General features: G+C 44.4%; 1 protein-coding gene across 1 annotated transcript in view; it reads right to left on the bottom strand.

The window, feature by feature from the left end:
* Positions 1-27,712, bottom strand: part of EIF4G3 (eukaryotic translation initiation factor 4 gamma 3) — a 79,814-nt gene that overhangs the window by 50,818 nt on the left and 1,284 nt on the right. Inside the window, exons 2-9 of the mRNA XM_082009465.1 lie at positions 27,559-27,672; positions 23,830-23,862; positions 15,378-15,398; positions 14,381-14,560; positions 13,715-13,829; positions 9,170-9,270; positions 6,440-6,562; positions 717-825 (exon numbers count right to left, since the gene is read on the bottom strand). Of these exons, the coding sequence (XP_081865591.1) occupies positions 717-825; positions 6,440-6,562; positions 9,170-9,270; positions 13,715-13,829; positions 14,381-14,560; positions 15,378-15,398; positions 23,830-23,862; positions 27,559-27,672 (796 nt within the window). The remainder of the gene's footprint in view (positions 1-716; positions 826-6,439; positions 6,563-9,169; positions 9,271-13,714; positions 13,830-14,380; positions 14,561-15,377; positions 15,399-23,829; positions 23,863-27,558; positions 27,673-27,712) is intronic.

Raw genomic sequence — 27,712 nt, 5'->3', positions numbered from 1 at the left:
ATATACAGTATTACCTACAGCTTTTTCATGGCTTTTAGGGTGGCTATAAAGTTGCAGTGTGGGAAGAGACTTGGCACGCTCCATCCTCCCGCCTGGGATACCCTTTTCTTTAAACACTTCTTAAAAAAATCTCCCTTCAAATGGGTATTCTTAGATATGAGAAGGAACCGTAATCATTTTAAGAAACTTCTTCCACCCGCGCCATTTTTACTGAAGTCAGCAATATTTGTTATGAGACACTTTGTACGCTAATGGTTTTTGGTGTTTTTTTTTTCTGATTAAAAACTCCCGTATCCTGTAGGACGGGACACAGGGAGCAGCTCTGGAGGAGCCATATGATGCTCTGGTTACGTGCCATCGTCCAAATGATATAAAGCCTCTCTGGCTAAGAGCGTTTTTACCACACACTTGTTTCTGAAGGATGGCACGTGGGCAAGAGGAGGTTCCGCTCTTCTAGGTGTTCTGAAACGACGTTTAGGACATATAAGCCTGAATACAATTATTTGAAAGCAGTTTCACGTCGGCGAATGTCAATTAATTCCCTTAGCAACACATTGTTAAAACGTTCCACTGGAGGAAAAGAAGTCCCTCCCCTCCTATTTCTGCTGACTGCTTGTCTCCATGCCAAAAATATTCAAACTAAATCAAGAAAGGAGGGGGGGAGGAAAAAAAAAAAAGACTAAAAATAATCAGGAAGGAAATATCCATCAACAAACCTTGCTTCGGGTGGCTAGTCGCAGTGACAGGGGTGCTGGCAGCGAGATGGGTGTTCTCCACAGTCCCATAAACCACAGGGCTGTGCTCGGGGACCTGGCTGGACAGCTGCTGGGATTTGAAGTACAAAAAAGGGTGATAATGAGCGTGCGAACATAAAAACTAGCAACATGGAGCACAAGCAAGTGGGGAGACGAGAACAGGGCGGGATAGAAAAGAAAAACAAAAGGCAGGGAAAATAAAGAGAAAAGATAGACCAATTGAAAAAATTCAAAAAGTAGGTGGGAAAGGGCAGAAAAGGCAGCAGGAAAAGGGGAAAGAGAGACGATTACTGTTAACAACAGCAAGAGAGAGACAGCCGAGCACAGGTATTATCACACTTCATTCTCCGAACGCTTCTCCTAAGCGCAGCAGAAATGCTCCTCCGCGCAGTCTGCAGAAAGCCGGATACACGCCAGGACTCCCGGACCTCCCTGTAACCTAAGGCTGGTTTCTGGACGTGACTCCTTTCTCAGCTGATCAGTTATTTCAAACACCTTTGATATTTTTATATTGATTCATTTTTTAAAATATATAGATAAGGTGCGCATGTAAGAATAGCGCATATACGTATCTATATGTATCATCACGTACACACACATATATATAATATATATGGATATATATTATATATACACACATATATAAAATATATATGGATATATCATAATACTTGTTATCACAGTGGGAAAATAATCTAGATTGGTTATACCTGTGTGGTCGTATGAAAAAACCCATCCGATGCCTTCTGCAAACAGACTTACGGATGGTACCTGCTGGGTAACACGAGAATAAAACCAATTGTGCATCATTCTAAAGGAGAGCAGGAGGAGCTGGCTCCCAGTCACCGCGGTGTGAGCCTGAGGTTCTCCATACACAAAAACAAAACTGTAAGACCAGCGAGGTCACAAGACTGAAAAAGCCACGGCCTGTTGCAGAGATCACATCTTTTAATTATGTCCTCACCGTTAATGGGACAAACACCTCACTTGTGTTCATGAAGGTTCAATAAAGATGTGAAAAAAATCCCCTGTATTTTAGCTCAGAATTTAAGGAAGACCTTGCGTAAGACTAAGTAACTACACCAAACTCGCCCAAACTTACAGGTAAAGCACTTGAATGTTAGAGTGAACACAGATGGGGCAAGTCAACTGTTCACATTTGCAAAATCCCCTTAAGCACGGACCAGGGACCATGCAAAGAAGAAATGGGGCTAAAGTTAAATTTAATACTTTAAAGTGGAGAGCCACGCAGCTTTTTGCAGGTGGCTGTTCTTATCTAGCTATACGCCCACGCTGACTTCTCAGAAGATCTAGAGGAAAAGGGATTTTTAAGCAATCAAAATAAAGCAGAGTGCCCATGACATGGGTGTCCAATTCCCTATTTCGGACAGGCTATCAGAAATCCATGCAAAGCTTATTTCCCGAAAAAAAGAAACTCTCTGGCAATCTGCTCCTCTGCCGGGGACTCTTTCTCCCATTTCCAGCTTCTTCAGCTACTGCAGCTGAACACTGCAGAATAAAGAGTGAATTATCTTCAATACACTACTTTTCACCATTTCAGGCAACAGAAAGGTAAAGGAGGACTGTGAAAAACCACATCTGGAAAAATCAAAATCAAAATCTAAGTAAGCGGGGTGAAGGGTTGAAATTTTATTTGGGATTGCTCCACTTGTAGGAACGAGCTCGATGAGACCGGCTGGACTATGGATGAAGAATTGCATCCCTACCTCCAGCCAAATCTGAAGGAAGCCAAAGAAAACAGAGTTTTACAAACAAGCAGGTTTCAAGAACGCTTTCCCCTTGCTCTCAGCGGATCATTAGTTATATTTTATGAAAAATTTATGGACGAAAGCAGTGGGGAAAAAAGAGAATGTGATAAGAATCACGGGAACCAAACGAGACTAGCGGACAAAGAAACCTGTAAGTCTAGAAACTCCTTGGGTCAGTAAACATGTTTTCTTAAGAAATCTGGAAAGCACTCATTTATTTTGTGGGAATGACACTGCAAAGCAATATAAATGGTACTTAAGTACTGACCCTTACAGGCTCTCAGCTTCAAAATGGAGCATTTAGGGACCTTCTAGGAAAAAAACCCACTCAAAATTGCTCTCGTGATTTATGATGCTAAAAGAGTGGCTCTGCTATTCTATCCCTCCATGGCCCGTAGACTGAGCAAACACAAAATGTGACAAACTCATCGATACTTGGATGAGGTTTGCCAGGAAAATTAGAGCATTTCTTACTCTTTAAAAGGTGATCTTCTAGCCAAGTCAGTGCCGAGCAAATACTGCAGCCAGACTCAATATGTGGTCCTGGGTTTCATTTATCTTCCCAGAAAAAAACGGAGTGTGGAAAATAGTGCCCCGCTAGAAACGTATAAATAAAGTCTCCACTTACTGTCAGCTCCTCTTACGCAGGAACTTCAAAGCGTTTTAGCAATTAAGCAACCACTGCGGAGGTGCTGGGAAGACTCCACCTAAAGCACTTTTTGGTCAGCGATGCCAACTACAAAGCAGGAGATACGAGAAGCATGGAAGTGGCTAAAACCACGCGGCTCGAGACTTGGCAGCAACGCTCATCTTTTTGGACAAGTCCAATGTTGTTTTTTTGATGTTAATCTTAATCTGAGAGACGAGGGTGCTCTGGGCTTGTGTTGAAGTTTTCTGGTTTTGCTGGGTCAGTTAAAAAAAAATCCAAATACCCGGGGAAAAAAGAAGATTTTGAAACAGGCAACACAATAGGCCTTATTATTATTATAAAATTATAACAAAAAGTAAAATTTGTGACAGGGACTGGTCTACAGCAGTGGTTTCTACGCACTTCTGGAGCAAGCTTCTCCCTCTGTGGTTGTGTTGTCTAAATAACAAGATTAGAGAATCAGATACTGGCAATCAATACAAATGAAGTGCTACTAGAATTCAGCATATTTTTAAAATGTCATTGGATTGGGAGTCACTTTGATTAGATGATGCTTCGTCAAGCCTGGAGACTGCATCTTCGCTTACTGAGCGTTCCACCAGATGAAATCTCATCAACCCCGTCCTGACATGCAGGGTTTGATCCAAAGGGCTGGTGGAACAAAGCAACGGTGCTCGCCTTGCAGCTATGCCAGGAGCGTTCCCAAACTGTGAGCGTTCCAAGAGGCAGGTATTTTCTTAGGAAGCTCACACTGACTGTTCACAGCTTTTATCAGCTAGGGAAAGGGAATATAAAAAAGCCCTAGCACATTTCAAGCAAAGGTATGGCTGAATATTTAGAGTTTACCAATTTTAGACTGTCAAAATTACAACATCCACCACTACTGGAATTCAGCCACTGAGCACAGTTATTAAGGCATCATCTAATTTCATCCAAGATACTACACTTGCTACAAAGAAATGAATTAGAGATGCTGTTGGGACAATAAACTTCGAACATCTTGGTTTAAGGGGGCTTAAATTTTCAGTTATGTTACATTAATGAACTTTTTCTGGCGAACTCTATTTCAGAGCTCTTCTGTGATTAACAAAAGTGGTTCCAGTTGCCTCATCAAAACAAAGCCTGGACATTAAACAATGACGTATTTGCATACCTTAGCGCAGATGATTGGACATCTCTGCTCTGCATATAAATTACAGCCGATCAAAATTCATGCTTATTAATCTCCTCTTGAAAAACATTTATTTCGTCCTGTTTGACTTAAAATAGATTTCAGAATGCAAAAATGATCTGGTAAGTGCCTGGATTAGCTGCACCATGCATAAACACAGCCTGAAGCCCTGGCTGTTTTAAACTCTTCCCCACTGCTAGTGAGGGAAGTCATTTAGCATGAAGTAATGGGAAGAAGATCTCACCAACACTCCGACGTTATACATCACTAATACCTTCTTTCATGGAAAATGCTAAGAAAGAAGTTTAACCGATTCTATATGTAACCAGCTCTCAGCTCTTCTCCCCTTCCAGCTGCAGTCACTAATCATCAGACCACTCTCAGGCAGAAAAGCAACTTTTTCCAGTTGAGTACTGCAGAGCTTGTTCCAAAAACACGGCTAGCCAGGAACTGCTCGAGCGTGGTGCCTTGCTGCTGCTTGCCCACGACGGAGACCAGGAGGAGAAAGCAGGTGACCCAAGCAAACGGTGACGCCTTTGTATGACAAGACACTTCGACTGAATCAGGGGAACGGCCAAATGCCATGACTGTCCCGTTGGTCTCAAGGGAGGGGACACCAGCAGGCTAGGCTCTTACTTCGTCTCGGTCATCTCGGTTATACTTTTACCGGCTCAGCTGCAACCTCAAGCTCCCACTCCAGTGCCACGGGTGTCTCAAGGCAAGCTTGTGCTTTTGCCTCAGCACAGGGAAGTCATCAGAAAAACTACCCAGATGCAGAGGGGAAAGTAAGGTCGCAGCCTAGGAAAGGCTGTTTCACCTAAAAGCTAGCAAAAGCTAGTCTCTGACATTGAACAGGGAAGAACTTAGAAGAAGAAATTGCACCCCAGCTTCAGCCAGGCTCTGATCTAAAGCCCCCCCATCACTTGGGGAACCTTCTTGATATTGATCGTCTTCTTGTATCAGGCCCCTGAGAAGCAGACGACGACCTCAATAAAACACAGCCAGCTTCCAAGGCTTGTGCCAAACCACAGAGCTTCTTCTCCAGTTGTTCAGAAACATTTGAGTTTAGTGGCCTGTGGCTTAGCACCGCTTCTCCCGAAAGAGAGGGAGAGCTGAGATGACGTAGGAAGCCAACAGCAGCTACACCAAGCCAGCAGCTGGGAAGAGGGTGGCAGCCGCCACGCGCCTCCTCTCCGCCTCCGATGCTATGGGCAGATCAAGGAGGCATCGCCTCTTCCTGGAAGAGCTGGTCAGAGGAGAGAAATCTTTTACATCTTTTTCCAACAACGCAGCCACTTCCAGCCCCAGCGGTTCACATCATGGTGGACTTACGCTCACGTCAGGGCTGCTGGTCTGCGAGTCTGAGAGCGCTCTTTTGGCCCTGGGTCAAAAAGGCCTAGAACAGACCTGGATTGCGATCAGTTTAATTTCCAGACATTACACGTGGACTTCTCAGGTGAAGCAGGATACAGAGGCTTAGAAGGGGTCAGAAACCCAAAGACGTGCGACAAGGATTTTTGAAGATATTTATGAGCTACGGAAAATGTCAGTTTGAGCTACTTATGCTTTTTCCTACATCAGAAAAATGCATTCTTAAGGTTGAACATGCAGAGACCAAATCTGCGATAAAATTCCTGAGCTACAGTCGTTCTGGTTACTCTAAAACAACACTACTAAAGCAGAGAGACATTAGTATGGGCAGTGATGCAACTGAAGATATATAATCAATCACATGCATGATATGGACTTTCCTCAGGTGCACAAGACGCTAATGGAAACATCAAATCTCTCACAAATATATTCGCTCCTCCCGTAACACTAGGAGCCTTTACCAGCTCTAAAAGCTACTGCTGATACAAAAAACAGGGATGGGGAACTTGTAGCAGCACTGCAGCTCCACACTTTACGAGCTACAGGCTGGTAAAAAATGACCAAACTTGGAGAAAAAAAAATAATCCTCAAAGAACATCAATTTAGGACTGTCCAGGTGCCTAAGGTGATCGGTGGTGTGGATGGAAGTTAAAGGAATTGGCTCTAACAAACAGCAAAGCAAAGCAGACATCACTGAGAGAAGGCTACGCGGCCGCTTCATTACCTGAGGTGGAGTAGGTGTGGAAGTGGGTCTCACGATGGGAGGAGTCGGGTTCCTGCTGCCCCCTCCGGACATTATTTCTTCTGTTATATCTTTGCCCCCCTGGTTTGGATCCCGGATTCGGATCTACGGTATTGAACAAAGAAATAATTCAAACAAGTCTTCCCGTGACACGCTGTCCTTGGGGTTTATGGAGAGGAGAGCATGGACAGGACATAATTCCATTACACTCGGCAGGAGATGCTCTGGGTTGAGCTCTGCAGGAACGTTGGAATTTGGTTTGTTTCGATAATTTGAAATGCATGGTATGTCACCCCGTAATCTCAAAACCTCTTTTAATCAAAACGCTCACCAACCACACCAGTTAGGTCTAAACAAGTGCACCCCAGTGCATGACCCTGTAATTCAGAATATAGTCTCTACTTCAGGAAAATAAGTTTACTGCAACTTAGAAAATCTAGTAGACAGTTTAGCTACAGAACTAAGCTTGTCAGTTAGCGGGAAGCACAGGAATGAAAAAAAATCCATTTTTTACCCTGATAGGAAATTCAGTGACCTTGCCAATCCAGCTGCTGGTAAAGGGGGAACGCAAATCAGCTCTTTTTTCCCTTCCACATTGAGAAATGTCATACCAGCAAAACAGAAGGAAGGAAACAAAAAGTACTGCATGGAGGAAAGGGAAATTGCAAGAAGAACAAACTGAAGTCCTACGAAACTCATCGGCATTTAGGAAACAAGTATGGTCTTGAGTCTCTTCACAGCCCCAAAATAGGAAGGAAAAATATTGTCCAGAATAAACCACTGGAGAACACGCTCATTTGAATCCTCAACTGGCACTTGAGCCAATGTGTGGCACCGAATATGCGAACAGTCAAGCTGTCTGAGTTAATTCAAAACAAGAGTTTTTTCTTCAATGTAAGAATTGAAGACTTCCATAAACCTGAAGACAGTGCTATTGTTTGTCTGTCCACCTTCCCAAAAACTCTTGGTTGAACTCTCTCTATAAATCGCACACAGAAGTCCCCGTTGTGCCAAGCACAACTGCAAGCAAACCTAGAGCCATCGTCCTTCCGAGGGCAGGGGTGTTGCTGGAAACCGCCGTGCCTTTTTCCACTGGCAATATATAAAGTCGTTAGCTGCAGAAGGGTTTTGTGATTTATCAAGTTCAGTATCGTGTGATGTCTTCTTGACTCTTTGGATTACGAAGACAAATGAATATGCACACGGCACATATGATGTTGACAAGATGTGGTCTTCTCTTTATTTTTGATGGAGTAAAAAGAAGAGACTAGTGTTTTTCTGCTAAAACATTTAATTAACCCCAGCAACAAGGACTTAAGAGTCAGCACAAATTCATACCCACTCCTCCTGACAAGTAGTCAATGGCACTAAAACAAGCTTTCCCTGCATGAAAGTTCGTAGTACTCAAATACTCAACTAATGGTGCATGTGGGTGTGCGTACATATCTATGTTTATTTTTTCTTTAATTTCTCTCATTTCTTCAGTTGCAACACCAATTAGCAAACTGAAACAGTACTTCCTGAGAAAAGCATCTCAGGCATTTAAAAAACCTTTTGCTTTTCTGCTTCAAAGAACTTCACTTTGTTGGCATGAAACTGTCTTAAGCACGGTTGAGTGTTTCTGAACATCTTTGCTTTTCAAATGACATCAATGACCTGGCCATGACACATTTTGGATGCTGAAAAGAGACTCCTCAGGACTGAAGAGGATGGTGAAGAGGTGGCAGAAGAGAAGTTGCATCGCCCTTTGCTGGAAGCAGCTACAAAAAAGGCCTTTTCTGCAAGCCCAGCTAAACCATTGCTCAGCTCTTCCAGTTTCCCAAATCAAGTGTCATCTCAGATCAACTTCAAAAATCAAAAGATACAAATATTCTGCATTTTGAGACATGTAGAAATCCCATATCTTTTTTTTCGCCAGGAAATAGTTCTTTTAGTGTTTCCAAACCACTCTAAACACACACAGTGATGTAAAGTAATTTCCTTTTCAATCATTCAGAATTGACTATTTATTCCCAGACTCAAGTCTGCCCCTAACTTTTTCTATTTAGATGTTACATTCACCTGGCTTCCTTACTATTCCCTACCATCAGCCACCTGCAAATGGGTTTAAATTTCATTAATCTGTGTGTCTCAAATTCTGACCAGTGAATTAGGAAGAGAGGAAATGTGGTCTCCAAACCTTTACCTACTTTGATAATGGGATGTGTTCAGGTTCTTTCAAACCTGCAAATAAGTCCACAACTTATTGTTCTTCTACCTTTTCCAAAGCGTAATATTGAACAATTTGTTGGGGGTTTTTTTGTCAGTCTGAACCAATTCCCAACAGTCTCCCCAAACTGATCTGAGTTTGTTCATTCCCACCTGGCTCTTTGGCAAAACTCTACACAGCAGCAACGGCAGCTGAGGATCCCCGGCCTGGGGAGACGACGTTGCTTTCATTTATGCTCATTACAAAACCAGCAAAATTATTTTCCTTTTTGACTGTCTGAGATGTCACAAACTCAGAGCAGAAAGTCCCCGCAGAAAATAGAAAATAAGACAAATGTTGCAGCATTGTGATATGTTCAATTACAATTAGGTGTGAGAGGTAAGACTTAGCCTCTCTGTGAAGATAAAGCTCAGTTTTAGGCTTAAGATCATTATTAATTTCCTTCAACCTTAGAAGCACAACAATTCTCAGAAGGGATATATCAGCTATTGATGATCACTTACCGTTTTTTTCTCTCTTTTAGCTGGTGGAGGCTGCTGCTGCTGCGTAGGCACTATGATGGGTGCTGACTGATACACTGGCTGACTTGGGTAGAAAGGAGTTCCTGCGAAAGGATGACGAGACAGCAACAAGTGAAAAATGCAGTTCATTTGTTAATGAAACAAAACCAAGCGCAAGAGGTAAAACTGGCCACCTACTCCTCCCTCCCTTCAAAAACCAGGACTTCCAACATCCAGCTGGCCACCGGTCTGTGTTTTGCTCTTCCCCACTTGCACTAAAACAGAAGCTGCTACTCCATCAACACAAGCGATTAAGTCACTATTTCACTTGCTGAGGTGCTGGAGCGTGTCCACCAGAGAAGGGCAACGGAGCTGGGGAGGGGTCTGGAGCACAAGTCTGATGAGGAGCGGCTGAGGGAACTGGGGGTGTTCAGTCTGGAGAAGAGGAGGCTGAGGGGAGACCTCATCGCTCTCTGCAACTACCTGAAAGGGGGTTGTGGCGAGGTGGGTGTTGGTCTCTTCTCCCAAGTAACCAGCGATAGGACAAGAGGAAATGACCTTAAGTTGCGCCAGGGGAGGTTTAGATTGGATATGAGGAAAAATTTCTTCACCGAGAGGGTGGTCAAGCATTGGAACAGGCTGCCCAGGGAGGTGGTGGAGTCACCATCTCTGGAAGTGTTCAAAAAACGTGTGGATGTGGCACTTCAGGACATGGTTTAGGGGGCATGGTGGTGTTGGGTTAACAGTTGGACTTGATGATCTTGAAGGTCCTTTCCAACCTTAGTGATTCTGTGATTCATTATTTTTCCTCCATGAACAAAAAAAAAAAACCACCCAATCACATGCATCCATTTCTGAGAGGCTGTTGAAATCGCCAAGGCATGACAAGAAAAGTGGCCCATCCTTGGACTCCTTTGACTGACAAACAGGTGGGTTTGTTGTTTGGGTTTTTTTTTTTTGCCTTTGTAGAGAAATTCAGTCAGGCCATTACAAAGAATCTGCAAGGTCAACTGCAACCTATTTTGAAGCACAGCCAGAAAATTTAATTACAAGCAATGTTCTTCTCATGCTGCAACACAAAAAAGCATGACTACTGTTATTATTGCAAAATTACGCTGCGTTGTTGATTACATTCATAATATCCAATACAGTTTTCTTTATGGAATAAGACTGGCTCAAAATGACTGAGTGCTTTAAAAACGCACCAGACATAAAGAAAGGTGGTAGAGCTGTAGTAGAGCTGTTTTCTGTCTGTGGACCAGATATCAGGTGAACTTTTAAGATGGTGCTGGGTTTTTTTTTCCTTCTAAGCATGGATGGCCTGCCTGCTCACACCTGCATCTGGAACAATCTGATTTATTCTTCAGCTGAACTAACCTTTAAATGGGAATGAAAATCTGTATTGTGTAGCAATAACCTCCCGTTTTTAGTTACGTCAAGCAAACGGTGAAATCCAAGAAAGCAAACACAACCAGCCCAGCACAACCTGCTTTGTAATTTCAAAGGACGCATTCCTCAAACTGAGAACTGGAAAGTAAAAGCTCGGACCGGGCTCCCTGTCTGCATGCTCAGAGCAAGAATGTTTCTCTGCTGAAGTAGAAAGCAGGTAGCTGAAAGTGGAGGGCATTGCACGGCACCGCCGTCAAGCTGCTAAAAGCTCAGCCTACCTTCACTCTCGGATGCTGCAATTAAGGTGGTCTAAATTACTCAATGAACTTTTCACTTTGAACTTCACGGTAGGCAGCGTGACTTCAGATCCGGCCTCAGGGCACAAAAGTCTCCGTCAGCATCCCCATGGCTTGGGAAGTGAGAGCCCTCCTGCTTCTCTCCCCTTAAAAACACTGATGAAGTCTCAACTCTTCCCACTAATGCTTTGGCCAAGCTGGCCAGGGGTACAGCATGAGGTTGGAGAACGTGGGGGACCAGGAGCAAGCCTGGGAGCCCTGCAATGTGTTAATTACCTCGATTCCTAGTTTCCTAAAACCCAGATCTAATCAGATAGCCTATAAGGTGATCCCGAGGCACTCAAGGAAGGACTCTCCCTTTATGAAAAATACTTTAAAAAAAGCAAATCCCCAAAAAAGCAGGAGTAAGTTCTGGGAAGAAATATAGCTTCTGTGGCAACAAGCCAAGCACATTTTTCAGTGCGACGTTCTTTGCTCTGCACCCTGCCTTTTGATCCTTTCCAGTTCAGCGGCACCCGAGTTTTATTCTCCCTCCTTTCCATCTGTCATTTCAAGGTCTTTCCCAACGTAGCACGGAAACTCACCGATATAAAAGAGAAAGATAAATTGCAAAACTGAGAGAGTTTAAAAAAATGCACTGTCCATCTTCACAAGTTTTGTCTTCTGCAGGATTCTCCCTTATCACTTCACAGCCTGACGAACTGTGATGATTTTCATGCCTAGCAGCCACACTGGCCACAAAGTCCTGAGCTTTATGGGAAAGGCCACTGCCAGCAGCATCACCCACGCCTGTATTGTAAATTTAGTTGTCTTCCAATGCCATGAGCAGCGCCATGAGCACACTGAACATTTTCAGACCCTACATAAATAATGAGAGAGCAAGAGGAGGGAAAGGTGGACGAGTACAGGCAAACCTGCAATCATCCTCTTCCTCGGCTAAACCTGCTCTGCCTGGAAAATGCTTTGTGTGACGGAGGGCTCCAGCTTCGCCCACTGATGCTCTGCAGACACAGCAACCTAAAAACAAGCTGGGGCTGAAAGATTACAAGCCTCTGTGCAAGAAACCAGGCATTTTCAGGAGTAGAAAGGAACCGGAAGGGAACCTTTTCCAAATTACAGAAGTGAAGACAGACAAAGGGCACTAAGTGAGCAGAAAGTAAGAAAGCAGACCTGTAACTGCAGGGGGGGAAAAAAAAAAAAAAAAAGAGGAATACTGGGTAATTTCCTCATGTAGCAAATCAGATTTAAAGAGTCATTGCAATATTTCTTCTCTTTATTTTTTCTAGAATAAGCAAACAGGAACTAGCTGCCTTATAATTGCTCTCCTTTTATTCAGAAATTGCATAACCATGTTTGAAGGCTTCATGGCAACCTTTCAAAGCAGTCCCATTAGCTCCATATACACCAAATAAATTAAAAAAAAAAAAATAAAAGAAGGAAAAAGAGTCCAGACCTTTTCAAATGAGAAGCAGGGAAGCAACTGGGCCTCTTCTCCCCTTTGAAAGGAATCTGTATTTGTGAAGAGCAAACATGCAATTCTGCCAACAGTACAGGGTTGTCACTGTTCAGCCCGGAAGGTAATCATTCACGTCCAACCCTCCGAAATACCAACAGCTAAAGCCGCCTGGAAAGTTGATAGTATCTCTGCCCCCAACAGATTACAGAATGCGTGTGGGCAGGTAGCAAATCAGACTGAACAAAACACCTCAAATTTGCTATCGAGAGGTGAAAACCCTTAAAAAAAAAAAGCATGCAACAGGGCGATGACTAGAATCATCCTGGTGGATTTTTCAAGTGTTCCCATAATCGAGGAAGGGAGGGTAAATAAACCAAACAACAGTAGTGATATACATGACTGCAAGACACCTGATTCTGCATCTCATTCAAACACACCTTGCAGGAGCTGATTTGTTTTAAATATCAAAATACCTGATCCCACAGAAAACCTTATAGGGGACTGTGATGTAAGTACGATATATATTGTAGATGGCAACACACTGGAAACAATTAGGGAAGGACTTAATGACTTCTACGTAGAAGATGATCGCCAAGAGAAGAGGCGGCATGGGATGCTGAAGGACACGGGGTGTGCAAACTGGGACCCAAACGAGAGGCAGTTGTGAGGTCCCAGGGGAGAGAAGGACCGGTGAGACGCAGACAGGAGGGGTGCCCGACGCTGGACATGCAGCCTCTGAATTTTTAGGGGCAGCTTTGAAGCTCAATACCTGGAGGAGTCAACCAAATATACCGAATATAGCGTGCCAAACAACCACAGCGCGCACAACTGTGTTGGGCAATCTGCCAACCCTTGCTCTTGAGAAAAGGCAAGACCAGGAGTTGCCCATTAAAAGGGCAAATTTCAGCCTGTGCACGGGTTACAAGCTCTTTGACAGGAGTAAGTTGATCTTTGCAGCATGAGACTGGTGAATAAACCACATGGCTTGTTCTCCTCCCTGGCTAAACACTGAACAAGGGATGCAGGGATAAGAAATGTTAACTGCTGTAATGCTGTGAACATATTCAGGGCATAGCTCAATGGAAACCAGGGCTGCCAGATGTATCCACAATACCTTAATAAATAATACTGATCCAGCAGGGAATAACAAATAGCCACTATTCTTGTTCGTATGTGATTACGGGTAGCTCTGTGAGTTGCAGCCTTTCCTTAAGCAATCATACAAACAATGCTCTGTTATTGTGAATTTTTCAGGAGTGAATAATAAGCGCTGTGACACAACCAAACTGAGCAGCTATTTGAAGTTCAAACAAATGCTAATACATTTTGCTATTATAAATCTTCAGCTGGACAACAGGAAAACACACCCAGAAAATACTTCTTAAGAAATCTCCAAGCAGAACTTACCGTAGGCATTGGGGAATTCTCCAGGACCTGGTCCTGGATAAAAGGGTCCTGGTCCTGGCGGCTGAACAGGATACTGCTGCGGGGGCCCGACATACGGAGGGCCACTGTGACGATACTAGGAGGGAGAAAAAAAAACATCAAGTTTACAAAGAGTTGGGCAACTTCATGCTATTACATACACAAACTGTAATCGAGCCCCCCAAACGAATAAGGATCTGATTATCAAACTGATTAATCACAGATTCAGAAACGTTACCGTCAAAGAGAGGCAAGCTGCAAGACAAGGCAGCGAGGACTTCGGAGCTGAAGTAGAAAACAGCCATTCCTCTGATTACAGTAGTACTGTGTTTTTATAAGGCCCAAGGTTTTACAGTAATTGTAGAGCTATTAAGTCAATTTAGGTACATTTATAGCACTAAACGTTTTCCAAGAGCTTAGTCTCATGCCATTTTTGAGGGGGACCTCAAGAACTAGAAAGGTAATTTATTCCTCCCGCCTCCATGCTCGGAAGAACAAATACTTCGCACAGAAAAAGGACAGAGGGTAAATACGCAACTACCAGCTTAACTTCGCACTCCCTGCAACTCTGTGGCAAGTCTTGAGAAAATCCAGATGGAGCAAATGTTGCTTTGCAGTTCCTTAGGTGCCTGGACAATGTGTTTTTACCTGTGGTATACAGTACTGGGGGCCCTGAGGCATCGGGTAGGGCATTGGCAGATGATTAACCATCATGATGTGTTGGTTGGTTTGATACACCGCAGTCGGCGTTTGCGCACCGGGACGGATGGAGGGGCTGCTGTTCTGGATGGTAGCTCTTGGAGGCTGTATCTGAGGCCTCTGAAAAAACTACGGCAGGGAATGGAGAGAGAAGGGAGAGAAAAAAACCAAAGAATCAGTCAGCCTTCCTGGGAAAAATATTTGAAATATCATTACAATATTATAATACTACTTCCAAAGGGTTGCCAGGCATTCAGAAAACTGCAGGACAATTTCTGTTTCACTGTAAATAGCAAGATCATGCTACGGCCTTCCATTTTACAAGATAGAAAAAGGTAAGAAACTTTAAATGCCAATAATTATTCGTTTGTATCTACTGAATTATACAGCTCAACTTTCAGAGCAGACGTTAAAAATGATTTTTGTCAAATATATTTTTTATAAGGTAGGTTGACTGCCAAAAAAGCCACCTTTATAAATATGCTAGGGAAATAAAAGATCGAGGCAACTGTTCAATATACCTCCAGAACAGCTAAAAAGCCAGATTTTTAGAGAAGCCAGAGGCTCCTCGTGCCTATCTTTTATACAGATTGAGCCGGGTGACTTGTCTTGCCCTCCGTTTTCAGAAAGGTGGCAACCTCTTCCAGGGTGGCACCAAACCCTGCTACCACGTTTGCATGGAGTGATGCCCCACGCAGATGGACTAGGTCCAGCAAACCGAGCAACCCACTGATACATGCTCCGTCCTCAACCCTTGCGCGCCGGGAAAGGCATCGGCATCCACTGTACGGAGCATTCACGGCACTGGCAGCCCTTGCTCTAGAGTCTTTCCAATCTTGAAACTCAGTCGGTAAGATATGCATCAGACATTAACGCATTCACTAACGGAGTAACGATACAAGTAATAGAGACATTTATGCCATGCAGAACCAGGAGTTAAAATTACCTGTATAGGTCTGAATCCTCCCTTCAATAACGAAGCAAGAAAGCAGCGGGAAACAGAAAGAAAGCCAATGGAACAGCTTACAGATCAGTAGGAAGGAATAGGATATAACATGCACCCTAATTGCAGACAATTCCATTTATCTTTCTACCCTGCTTTGACTAATCTCTTACCGAAACAAGAGACACTGAACTGGTACCAAGGACTCTTCTACCAGAATCCCAAGGCAGGGGTCAGAAACTCATCTAAAAAAATTTTATTTGGAAGTATAAAAGTTTAAAAACAAACAAACAAACAAAAAAAAACCAAAAAAAAAACCTAACCATGATTAACTGCAGGAAATATGATACTACAGAAAGTCTTTATGTTTACTCTGCTCCTACAACATCAAACATTTTTCCTTTCTGGGCTCTGTCAGTGATACAGAGATGGCAGACAAAGCAGAAACCCTTGCTCAGATCATGGACTTGGTCTCCACTTCTGCACCACGATAAGAAATGCCATGCATTTAATTGTTAAAGGGGAAAAGAAAAAAAAGTCATCATACATCACACTGAAGACTGCTGCCTGATGAAGTGCATCAACGCAAATGACCTGTGAGTAACTACATCATGAACGGCGAGAAGAGAGTGGTAACCGCTCAGGAATGAAGGAATGAGCTGGGCTTATCTGCCTCGGCATTCAGGAAGAATGGGGTAGGGCGGAAGGAAGCTGCGATGCTTCTATATTTGACATGACAGTGAGCTTAAAATGGTCATTCTGGTGCTGCTGAAGACTTTACGACACCTAAGCTGTTCCCCATAGCAAATGGTTTCTCCAGGAAAGCTACGGATGACTCCCCGTCGCAGAAATCCTGACAACATTAAGGTGAGCACAGCACTCTTCGGTTCAACCTTGTGAACCCGGATGAAGAACTGTCACTGGCACACTGTACAGTGTGACCTGAACCCGGAGAAGGCAACTGTTTGGGGAGAAAACTCTGGTAGCGAGGGCGCAGAAAGAAAACCTGTAGAGCAACTGCCATGCTCCCACCCTAGTAAAAACTGTGTGGCTGTCCAGATGTGGCGGAACTGCACGAGCGTTGCATAAACCAAGGGCACACGCTGAATTTATGGTGAGAATAACTAGAGTTTGCAATTTTTCAATATCCAAAGACACTGAAAAGTGCAAAAGTCCTTTCTTCTTTCACTGCAGATTGCTGAATAATGACTATTTCTAACCTGTTCACTGGTTACAGCAGAAGTCTCCCTGGGAGGGGGGAGTCAATAGCCACCATGATTCTGTATTTTATGCAGAGTGAAAACGGGCTGGAGGTGGAAGCGAGACCTGCCTCTCTACTAACAGTAACTGCATCCACAGGGCAGCATGGAAAAGCCTTCACTGCAAGAGATGGGAGCCCTCCACCGGTGCGAGTCGCAGACGTGGATCCCGCTCCTCAAGTTCCTGCTGGACCTATGAAACCTAATAACATCCCTGAAACAACTGAGGGAAAACTTACAGCAGCGGAAACTCCTGGTTTATGGATAGCTTTTCATTTCTGTCGCCGGCAGCCGGTGTCTGAAAGATCATGAGATATTATCCATCGGGGTAACACGCTGAAGAAACTCCACTTCATGAAGCACAAGTCTCTTTCTTGCCGTAGCAGAAGGAAGGAAAGCACGCTCCGTGCGCCAAAACGGGTGGTGCTTGCTCTTCCATCAAGCATTAAACACCACCACGGTAGCGCTAAACTCTTCTACAGCAGTAGGAGGAAACTCTGTGTTAAAAAAAACCAACCTCTCCAAACCACTCCGTGTTGCCCACACCATCGCAGAGGTAGCTCAAATCCGGAGATTAAGAAAAAAGGAGGAGGATTTCGTTACCGCAAGGAAGACGGACACGGCAAGAAGAAAAGCAGATCCATTATTCCAAATGACCATCAAAAGCTTTTGGACGTGCCAACCAGAGATGTCTCTGGTAAAGTCTGAATTGCTTTTAGCTACTCCACTTCCTATAAGTAAGACTAAAACTCTCAAGGAAATCCGGTCTCAGAGGGCTGGGCATCTGATTTGTGTGTGGGTTTTACTGTTCAAAATAAGTATCACGTGGTTGGCAAACTCCTTTATGCTCCAGCCTTGCTCCTGTCCCTCCAAAGCTAAGCTAGCAATATTCAAAGTCATTCTTAGAGATGTTTTACTGTTTTGACTTGATTTGCTGAAAAATGTGTCTTGCAAGGTCAGATGCCTGCACAGACAACATTTTCAAGTAACGCTAATGATGTCCCATGGGAGAACATCAGGAGATTAAAATCCAAGGTATTTTGTCTCTTTCTTCTAATGAGTGCAGGATTTGGAGTGGAGCACATGCAGGACCCACTTAGGACCAGAACGAAGATACCCTGGGTCACAGCAAGGCTTCCAAGCGAAACCTTGCGTTACATCAACCCTACCTGGACTACTTCCTTCAAAAATTAAGCTCTGCTGTATCTTACAATGGTCAAATTAGTGTGAAACGTGCTACACGGTCACTGAGCAACCAGCGAGGACCTGAGCCATGGTCCTCAAGTCATGGTCCCATCCCTTATCTGTCCACTACTGGGCAATATGGTCTTTTAACTTTTTCCTTCCTAGGTTCGCTCCTCCGACATACTCGCAGAAAAGCGCACCTAAACCCCTCTCAGACATTGCTTTTATTGGCTGCCTCAAGCTCAACTCTTTCAGCTGCTCATTTAAAAAACTCTCGTCATCTCAGCAGCCCTTCACCCACCTGCTCAAGGAAGTCTTTCCGGAAAATAAAAAAGCTGAATTGCGCACATGGTCCAGACAGGTTTCCTCAATACAGCCAGTAATAACTCCCTATCTCAGCTGGAAAAAACTGCTGTGGTTTATCCAAAGCTGGCATTGCACAGCTGGTTTCAGCTGATGGGCTCCTACTTTCATTCTATAAAGCTTCTCCTTGGCACTGAAGCATCCTGCAATGCTGGATTACGCCTTGCTTCCATCATGCCGGTCCTCCTTGCACTGCATCCAGCATCCCTGTGCTGACCACATTTTCTAGCTTTGTGCTCATTGAGTTTGCTGCAGACACACACCTGCTAATTGTGCCAGAGTGATTAACACTAATATTAAGGAAATCCACTACTAACCTCCTGCCTAGCCCTCTCAGCATGACCCTGCCATTTACTTCTTAGTCACTCCTTACATACACACACACCCCTCGGTATCATTTTATTAACCATCATCTTCTCTTGCTTAATTTTCTTCCCACATGACCCTCTGTCAAAAGTCCGTTGAACGGCAGCCAGATAAGAGGCTGTCATCTAGAAAAATCAATGATCAAAGAGAGCACCAACCTCCTTCTGATAAACCACTACTGCATTTTAATTGATTTTCTATTTACTCTGTATTTCTAAGCCGTCACTTCCAGTGAAAGGTCTGTGGAACACCTCCTCCGTACTCCAAAAGCTTCACTGAAAAATGAGATTGTGGTAAGAGCACTGAAAACAAATCTATGCTAATCCTAGCCCATCAAACACGACGTGCATTGGCACCTGTCTGTTTTTTTCTAGATCAGATCAAGGCTGGCAGTTGTGATGGGTCCACAAAGCCCTGCAGAAGGTTGTAGAGAAAGGAAGCAAAAGGGAAGTTCAACAAGTTGGCATCAATGCTATCAAATCAAATTGAATCAAATAAAATCAAATCACACACCCAAGCTCTCGGCTTTATTGAAGCTTCTCACACTCTGAGACAGCTCCGTTATTAATTTTTAGTGGTTTTGGTCCCACCGAGAAGGCTGGTGGGATAACCTAGCCCCGACTTGGAAGAGGGAGGAGGAGGAGGTGTCTGCACAGGCAATGCAGCAGGAACCACGTCTACTTGCAGATGAAAGTTGGCACATTATCATAGAATCACTGAAAGGTTTGGGTTGGAAGGGACCTTAAAGACCTAGTTCCACCCCCCTGCCATGGGCAGACACCTCCCATTAAAGCAGGTTGCTCAAAGCCCCATCCCACCTGGCCTTGAACACTGCCAGGGATGGGGCATCCACAGCTCCTCTGGGCAGCCTGTTCCAGTGCCTCACCACCCTCACAGTGAAGAATTTCTTCCTTAGATCTAGTCTAGATCTCCCCTCTTTTAGTTTAAAACCATCTTGTCCTATCACAACAGGCCCTGCTGAAAAGTCTGTCCCCATCTGTCTTCTAAGCCCCCTCTCAGCCCTGGCAGCTGCTCTAAGGTCTCCCCGGAGCCTTCTCTGCTCCAGGCTGAGCCCCCCCAGCTCTCCCAGCCCGTCCTCCCAGCAGAGCTGTTCCAGCCCTCCGAGCGTTGCTGGGGCCTCCTCTGGCCCCACTCCAGCAGGTCCGTGTCTCTCCTGTGCCGAGGGCTCCAGAGCTGGACGCAGCACTGCAGGGGGGTCTCCCCAGAGTGGGGCAGAGGGGCAGAATCCCCTCCCTCGCCCTGCTGGCCACACGGCTTTGGGGGCAGCCCAGGACACGGATGGCTTCTGGGCTGCGAGCGCACATTGCTGGCTCCTGTCCAGCTTTTCACCCACCAGGACCCCCAAGTCCTTCTCCATGGGGCTGCTCTCCATCCCTTCACCCCCCAGCCTGTGCTGACACCGGGGATTGCCCCGACCCAGGTGCAGGACCCCGCACTTGGGCTTGTTGAACCTCATGAGGTTCACAGGGGCCCATTCCTCCAGCTTGTCCAGGTCCCTCCGGACGGCATCCCGTCCCTCCCTTATATTTGACCTTTCGAACTTGAACACAGGCACCAGGGCTCAGCTGAGGAACTGCAGCCCTGAGATGTAAAGATCTGGTGCCAGAAGCAGGAGCTGCAGCAGAAACTCTGCAGGGCCACATCTTGCTTCCCCACTGGCCACCAGCAACCTACCGCAGCCCTTGGTGCACGACGCCGGACTTGCTCTTCCTCCCTGCCTCAGCCCTTCCCAGCTGTATCAATTACTAAATGAAAAAAACAGAGGGGAAAACCCTGTTTTTGTGTCAGCCATGGCATTTAAAACTGGTAGCTCCTTTCCACGCTTACGGATGAAGATCGAGAAATAATTACGGCGGCTGGTTCCGGTTGCTCTCTAACTCGAGATACTCCAAAAAGCTACAAAATGGTCAGTCTTGAGTCAGCTCAGGGCATAAATTCCCAACCTCTCCAAATCACAAGGCTTTTTAACAACAGCACACGGCCAAACCCAGCTTTCTGTTGCATAAGCTATACCCAAAAGAACTCGAGTAACCCCAAGCTAAAACTGGAACAAACTACAGCAGCAACCTCAAACTAAATTAGTCTGCCATAACCAGTAAACTAATCTCAAATACAATTATAAGTCAGAAAACTATGACATTTCAGTTTATACTTGCTCTTATTTCTGTTTTTAATTACACTGGCCTCTTCTGAGCATCCATTTTAAAATAACCCATATGCTCCTGAAGTCATTTCTTAAATTAAGGGTTATTCTACATTTTGGACTTCAGATTAGAAGAAAACTGCTATTTTCAACTGTGCTTCGTGAGGATCAGAAGCAACAAAGTGACTCAAGAGCCTCACTTAGAAATAAAAGAAAAGGAATGCTCCGTGGAGAAAGTGGGAAAGAGCAGCGAGCCCAGGCAGGGCAGTAGCTAAGTCTGCTACAGCATTTCGAGAAAAAAACCAAACCAAACAAACAAACAAACAAAACCCCACAAAAAAACCAAACCACAAGTTGCCGGTACATTTAAAAATACTGCCACAAAACACTTGCAAGGACCCGTTTTCTTTCTGCTTGTAGAACGAGACTTTTCAGTGGTTTCTTGGGGAGCCGTGTTACTGGAATCAAGGATTACTGATACAGATTTTACTTTTAATCAGAACCACCACAACTATTTTCATTTGGCTTCAGTCACCATTAGTACAGCGTCCTAAATCTCATTCTAATATTTTCTCTTGTACAGAGTTTGATGACACCTTCTACAGCGTCAACTGGCTATCAACCACCAGAGCAGGCACTCCCATCCGAAAAAAATCCTGCTTATGAAGTTGCCAGTCAACTTCAGGTGCTTAAATCATGCTCATTTAAGTACTTTAAAGATCTAATAATTACAGGAGATAACATTAAAGAACGATCCATTGTTGGACTGAAGAAGAGACAGAATCAATACGAGGCATATGTTAATAAAATCACACTGGGACTAACACAGGAATCATTGCAAACCTCATCTGGCTGCTGCTTTCTTAGAAGACCACGTTGGTTGCTGCAACAAATATTAACACCGCTATGGTCAATTTACTTATTTTGGACTTTTTAGGTTACAAAATCGCAGTCTCGAAGCCTGCTGCTTATGTTACACAATTTAAGCATGTTAAAAGTTTCCCACATGGGAATAATTACTTATGTTGGTCTCAAGCATCCTCTAAGTTGGGACGAACTCACTTCAACAGCCGTGTCCCTCCTGCACGTGTCGGTGGCCAAAACCCCCCTTTCCATCCCCAATCCACACCATGGGCAGATACTTTTGGATTAAAAGAAACAAATAGCTCATCGACAGCCCAGGTTCCTCTGTGCCTGTCCTGGTCCAGCGCAAGACGGATATAACTAGGAATAAAGCCTGAAATGTTTTTCTAACAGTGACAGCTTCTCGCAGATAATTATAAGCAGACTTCAAATGTAATATGAGTCAAAAATCTAACTGCAACACAGTTAAATATGTAGTGATAAAATCAGGAAAACACTTGGAAATTACAAGTTTTTAACCTGCAGGCAGGGTCACAACTGGGTCCAAAAGAACGTTTTAAATCAAATTATGACAGATTAGTGGTAGAGTCATACCAGTAAAGCCACCAAGCGCTGAAATAGTTTCCTCCAAGGCTGTGCTGCCTCAAGACTTGTGGTCCAAAATCTGCTCGCAGTGAGCTCAGTAATTTTTATGAGAATATTGAACAGCTCACACTGAATATATAATTTGCCTTAATAATGACCTGTGAAAGAACTAACGAGTTTCTGAACAGCAATGCATTTTTGGTATCGTGTAATATAAACACAGACCTGAAGTTAAGGTCAAGAACAAAAGTATCTAAACAAGATACTAATTCCGTCATCCCCTACGTTGCCCAGTAATCCTGCAAACATTCCTCCACCACCGCCTGTCAATGCAATCCCTTGCCAAGCACAAAAATAATTTCTCTCTCTCTTTCATGTGACGTTTGCCTGCAAGCAAACAAGTGCAAACGCCTCATTCTACTTTTTAAGCCTTGTTTTGTCCTGCTCTGGAAGGATGCCTGCCCCCATGCTGCTCTCTGAGCTGGAAGGAACAATGATTATCGGCTTTTTTGAGTGTCTGTGCCCACTTAACGCACGTACCTGCTGTCCTGAGACAGCACTTTCCCAAAGGTGCTCATCTCTACAGTATTAAACTGCTCAGACTAACAGGAGCAAAGGGAGAATGAGATAATTCTCCTGGAACAAACCTGCCATGACTTAAGCCCCTGTCCCGACATCACTGGAATTAATGGGATTCCACCACCCGCCATTAACTTGGTGGAAACAAACTGGTTCCTTCCAAGCCAAGAGAAGGAAGAGTGACACCAAGACAGCTGATTCTGGGAGAGCTTTCCCGCACTTGCCGTGCCTCTCCTCCTCCCTTCCACCCACCAGTGCCACCTCTGTCCCCTCAAAAGCTACAAGAAGCAGCAAAACTCAGTCCCCAAGGAAAAGGGGTTTGGCAAAGACAAATGTAGGAGTTGATAGAAAAGCCAACTTTGGACACCTTGACTAGGACAGATGGGACCTGTGCATCTGTCCCAACGCTGAAGAGGTCCTCTGGGTATTTCTGCCATCCTAATAAGCGCTGCCCATGAGTTTCATGAGAGAGCTATTCCTAATTTTTTCATTCTTCTTAATTAAGTGGTTCCTTACGGAGTCCCAAGTCATGCAACAGGAATACTACAAAGATTCCTAAATGTTTGGCTTTCATAGGATGAGTAAAAACAACGCGAAGCAGTGTAATGATAACGGATAACCAGGCATATCACACAAGAAACGTATGAATTGGGAAGTCATTTGCCTCGCTCCGAGTTTGAAAAGTAGGATTGTCTCAGGGATGTGAGCGTCCGGTTCTCGTTGACATCTTCAGCTCAGGCAACTTAATTCACCAACTAGTTTGGGAACTACTCGGCAAAGTTTCTAGCGACTTGAAAAGGCAAGCAAACCTCACGAATACCTGGCAACCATCTCTACAAGTTCTCCTTTCCTAGGGAAAGGGCGTTAAGTGGGGTGGTTAATGAGTGCAGTGACACCAACCGAGAATTAAAAGTGTTAAGTCTGCGTTGCAGGCAGCTTGTTAGCGGGGTTATGCGCGTGCTTGTATCTACTACTGGGGCTGGTTTCCGAAGCGAGCCTTCGTTCTGAGTTAGTGGGTGAACAACCTCCAACCACCCGCCTCCCCCAGCCAATTAGTTTAGGATGATAATGAAGGGGCAGGGTACTGTACCTGGTGATGGGCAGGTCGAGGCCCCGCTGCAAACTGAGGAAAGGCGGGAGAAACAAACACAAAAGGAAAGGCACAAAGAGTCAGAAACACCACAACGGAACCAAAATGTCACACTCTATGCAAAATAAACCCACAAGAAAAAAAAAACAACAGAACGAACAACCACAAAACAGTCAAAAGCTTTGCTGCAGGACAGTGACAGACAGGTACTGAGATGTAACGAGTGAACATCGCTACGGGGGGAAGTGTGCTGCTCGAGCGCTGGGAGATGAACAGCCAAAGCTGCTAGTTATTTTAAAGGCACTACAGGGTACGAATGCAGGCATTCTTTATCCTGCCTGGGAAAAAAACCAAACAAACCAAACCAAAAACCAACTTAAAACAAGCAGCAGTGGCGATTTTAAACTGTTTAAGGTGGAGGGATATGGTCAAAGCAGCTGGACTCAGAGCCGTTCCAAATATTTGGCGGGAGCGGAGGATGGAGACTCATGGCTGGAGAGCAGCTAAGAGCCAGGCAGGCACAGCTAGTGTCCTGCCGGCGAGGGGGCCACCGGAAAGTCCCTGCAAGGCAAAGATCAGCAATTCTTTGCACGTACACACAGTGCAATTTCGTTTTTCAGCCTTCCCCCCCCCGCCCACAATGATCACATTACCCTCCTTAACGAGTTGGATTTGTCACCCCCATCCGAAAGCGAAGGAGACGGTTAACCCCGGGGAGCTGAAGGCGTCAGCGGTAGAGCTCAGCTGGAGTGCAGGAGGTCCTGGTTCCCAGCCCTGAGCTCGGGTTACTAAATCACTTCCCACCCACTTGGGTTACACACGGAGGAAAGCAATCAGAATTTAACATACTCAATAAACATTAAAAAGCATTTCCCAATAAGTAACTGATTGTTAAAATAGAAATAAAAATGAATGCAAGAAATGGAAAATAGAAATAAAGATGACAAGGTATCCTCTTCCAGAAGCTGAGTTAGGTCTTTAAACCCTTAATTCCCAGTGTAATCAGCAGAGCTCCACGATGAGAGCCGATAAATCTATTGATAATAGCTCCAATAATTAAATGGAGCAAATGAAACTAGATCCCATGGTGGCTTTTTACCCACCATATGCCTCTACCTGTTGCTAGCTGTGATGGCTTGGCAACGTCCAGCACGTGCCGAAGCACACGGTACAGTCCACCTCTGCTGATTCATGCTACAGGGACTCGGTATCTTTTACTTTCTGCCTGAGAAGAGTGATCAAAACTGGCTACTAATTCTTGATTTTCTTATTAAGAGGTTTTTTCAGTAGGAAAAAGTGGACCAGGGTTCACTTGCAGCCCTACCTCCCAGCTATTTTAATGCCATCAAACATGAGAAGTGAAGCATAAATAATCACTGGTCCAGCTGATTTTCTCCTTTATAAACATTTCAATTGCCTATATTTAAGATTTCCAACAACTAGTCTATACTAATACCAGTGTTTACATACGCCTTCTACCTTCACTTCATCGTGACACTTGGAGGAAAAGTCATAAAAACCTTCGGAAACAAGAAAATATGCACACATGGACTATTTCTAGTACAAGAGTTTATAAAGAATGACCTGCACTCATTCACCAAACAGTGTTTTCCCACCCTTGAAAATTTTCCCTAAGCCTTAAAGAAAAAAAAGCAAAGCGTGATCATCTTGTAAGACTAAAGAGCTAAAATTTCTATTTTAATAGCAACCACGGGACAGAAGCACTCAAAGACTCTCAGCATCCTCCCAAGGCTCAGGGTGTGAAGAGGACTGTGGCTCTGCCGATGGGTCCTACAGCGATGAGAAACGGGCACCTGGACGAGTCTCAGGAGGTGAATGCACTTCAAGTCCTTATTTTCCTAAAGGAAGAACTCAAAACCAGTTCCGACGTCTTGTGTTTGAGAAAAGGGAACAAAGCTTACCCTGGAAGGGCTGACACAAGCCTTTCCGGCAGGGCTACACTCTCCATGTTAAACACCAATGAAAAAGTTCATCAAAAAGAGAACGATGGGATGCAAAAACGTTGCGTCGCTTAATTGCAGGGCGAGAGTACCTCTCTTATCACTGTTCCACAGAAAAGATTTGTTCTCACTGTGTTTAAAACAGGAGCTGGAAGCTTGTATCTTAAGAAGCTGTAGTATATTCCATGGTGAAAAGTAATATGTGTTACAAGAAATTAAAAAAAAAAAAAATCCACAAACAACAAAAAACCCCTCAAAGTTAGTGAAAAATACCCTGATCTATTTTGCACTGGTCACCACTGGCTATTGATTTTTAAAATTTTTTTAAATAATTCAGATTGATAGGATTTATTCCTATTAGTAGGTGTAAGCAACAGAACAAACTGTAGTCACTGCTGGCTCAGATTAAAATAGGCACTTTTGAGGTTTTTTTTTTTCCCTCTGTCCAATGAACATAACAGATAGAAAGGAAAACTTCTTTAAGAAACCTGGGTCCAACATTTCTGCCACCCATGCTCTTTATGGTCCTGCTCATTGCTTTGTGGACAGCGGGGCATGTTCTCTATCTGCTGATGTTGAACTGGCACACCTCAAGCCTCTCTGAAAATAACCGCTTCTGGATCGCTCAAACACCCTCTCCGATCGCGAGACCTCCTAGAATTGGAGAGTTTGTGTTAAAATCACCCGGTGCTCGGGGCTGGCATCGGCAAGAGCTAATGGGTAATTTTCAGTAGGGCTGAATGACTCTGATTTTGTTTTCCTTCCCCCAAGCTGGAGCCGCACTTTGAAATTCCTGCTATCGGAGCGATGCTACAATGCTAACGGGGAGAAAACATGAAGCCACTTGGATTGCAAAGGCAGCTGTCCTGGAAGGAACAGAAGAGCCTGAACTGTGCAATTGCCAATGGCCCTTGGATGTAGAAAAAGGATGGAGGAAGCTCCGGCTGCTCGAGGAAGCGGGGTTAGGATCAACCTCGTCAGTGCAACAGCCTACCTACCCACACCAGCCGCACCAGCTGCGTGACAGATGGGACTGTGTTATGGAAGCCTAGGGATGGTAACAACTTCCTACCACCTTCCTCGTCCCCTCTTCACCCTCCCCTCACCACCAAAGAGAGACAGTTAAAAAAAAAAATTAAAAAATAACAACTTAAAAAAAAAAAAACAACAAACAACAAAACCCAAACCAAAACAGTAAATCAAGTCCAGAACAAAATGCAAGAGTAGTTCAGGACCAGGCTAGTCTTGCATTTGTTTTGGGGTGGGGAGGTGTAATGAGATGTTATGGGTGCGGCTTTTAGTAATGGGGGTGGAAACGGTCACTAGCAGAGCGGATGGCAAAAACTTCATTCAGGAGAGTTTAAAAAAAAAGTAGAAAAATGGCTGACAATTGCAGACAAATTCTTCCTCGATACTTCCTCAAGAATGGGCCCAAAACCCTACAATTTGACACATTTTCCGGCCAAATCTCCTGAGGACGTTATCTGTTGAGCAGCAAACCCAAAGTGCCCCTGGTCTCTGTCCTATACCAGGTCAGACCCTCCCAACTGCAATTCAACTTTGGACCTTGCGTTGCCACTGAACCTGGCAGAAACCGCCACTGTAGCTCATGCTTTTAGCAAAGCAGCAAAATCAGTGCATTTCTGTAGATCAGCCAACAAAAAAGATGTGGTAAAAAAAAAATAATAAAGAAAGAAAGGAAGAAATAAAAACAGTGCCATCGGCACAATTGCCTGCAAGAAGGAGTACAGTTTGTTATATTGCTTACAATGCAGTATTTTATCCAGCCTCTTCCAGCCAGGGACCTGTAAACCGGACTCTGTTCCAAAACCTTCCTCCTCTTCCAGTTGTCTGTGCAATGTATTGGCACTGTTCTGCTGGGCTGTCAAAAAAACTGGTTTAGAGATGCAGCTCTTCAGTCA

This window comes from Phaethon aethereus, assembly GCF_964289735.1.
Source record: "Phaethon aethereus genome assembly, chromosome: 21".
Taxonomy (NCBI): Eukaryota; Metazoa; Chordata; class Aves; order Phaethontiformes; family Phaethontidae; genus Phaethon; species Phaethon aethereus.
Note: the sequence above shows the minus strand (reverse complement) of the source record. Positions and strands in the feature narration are given on the sequence as shown.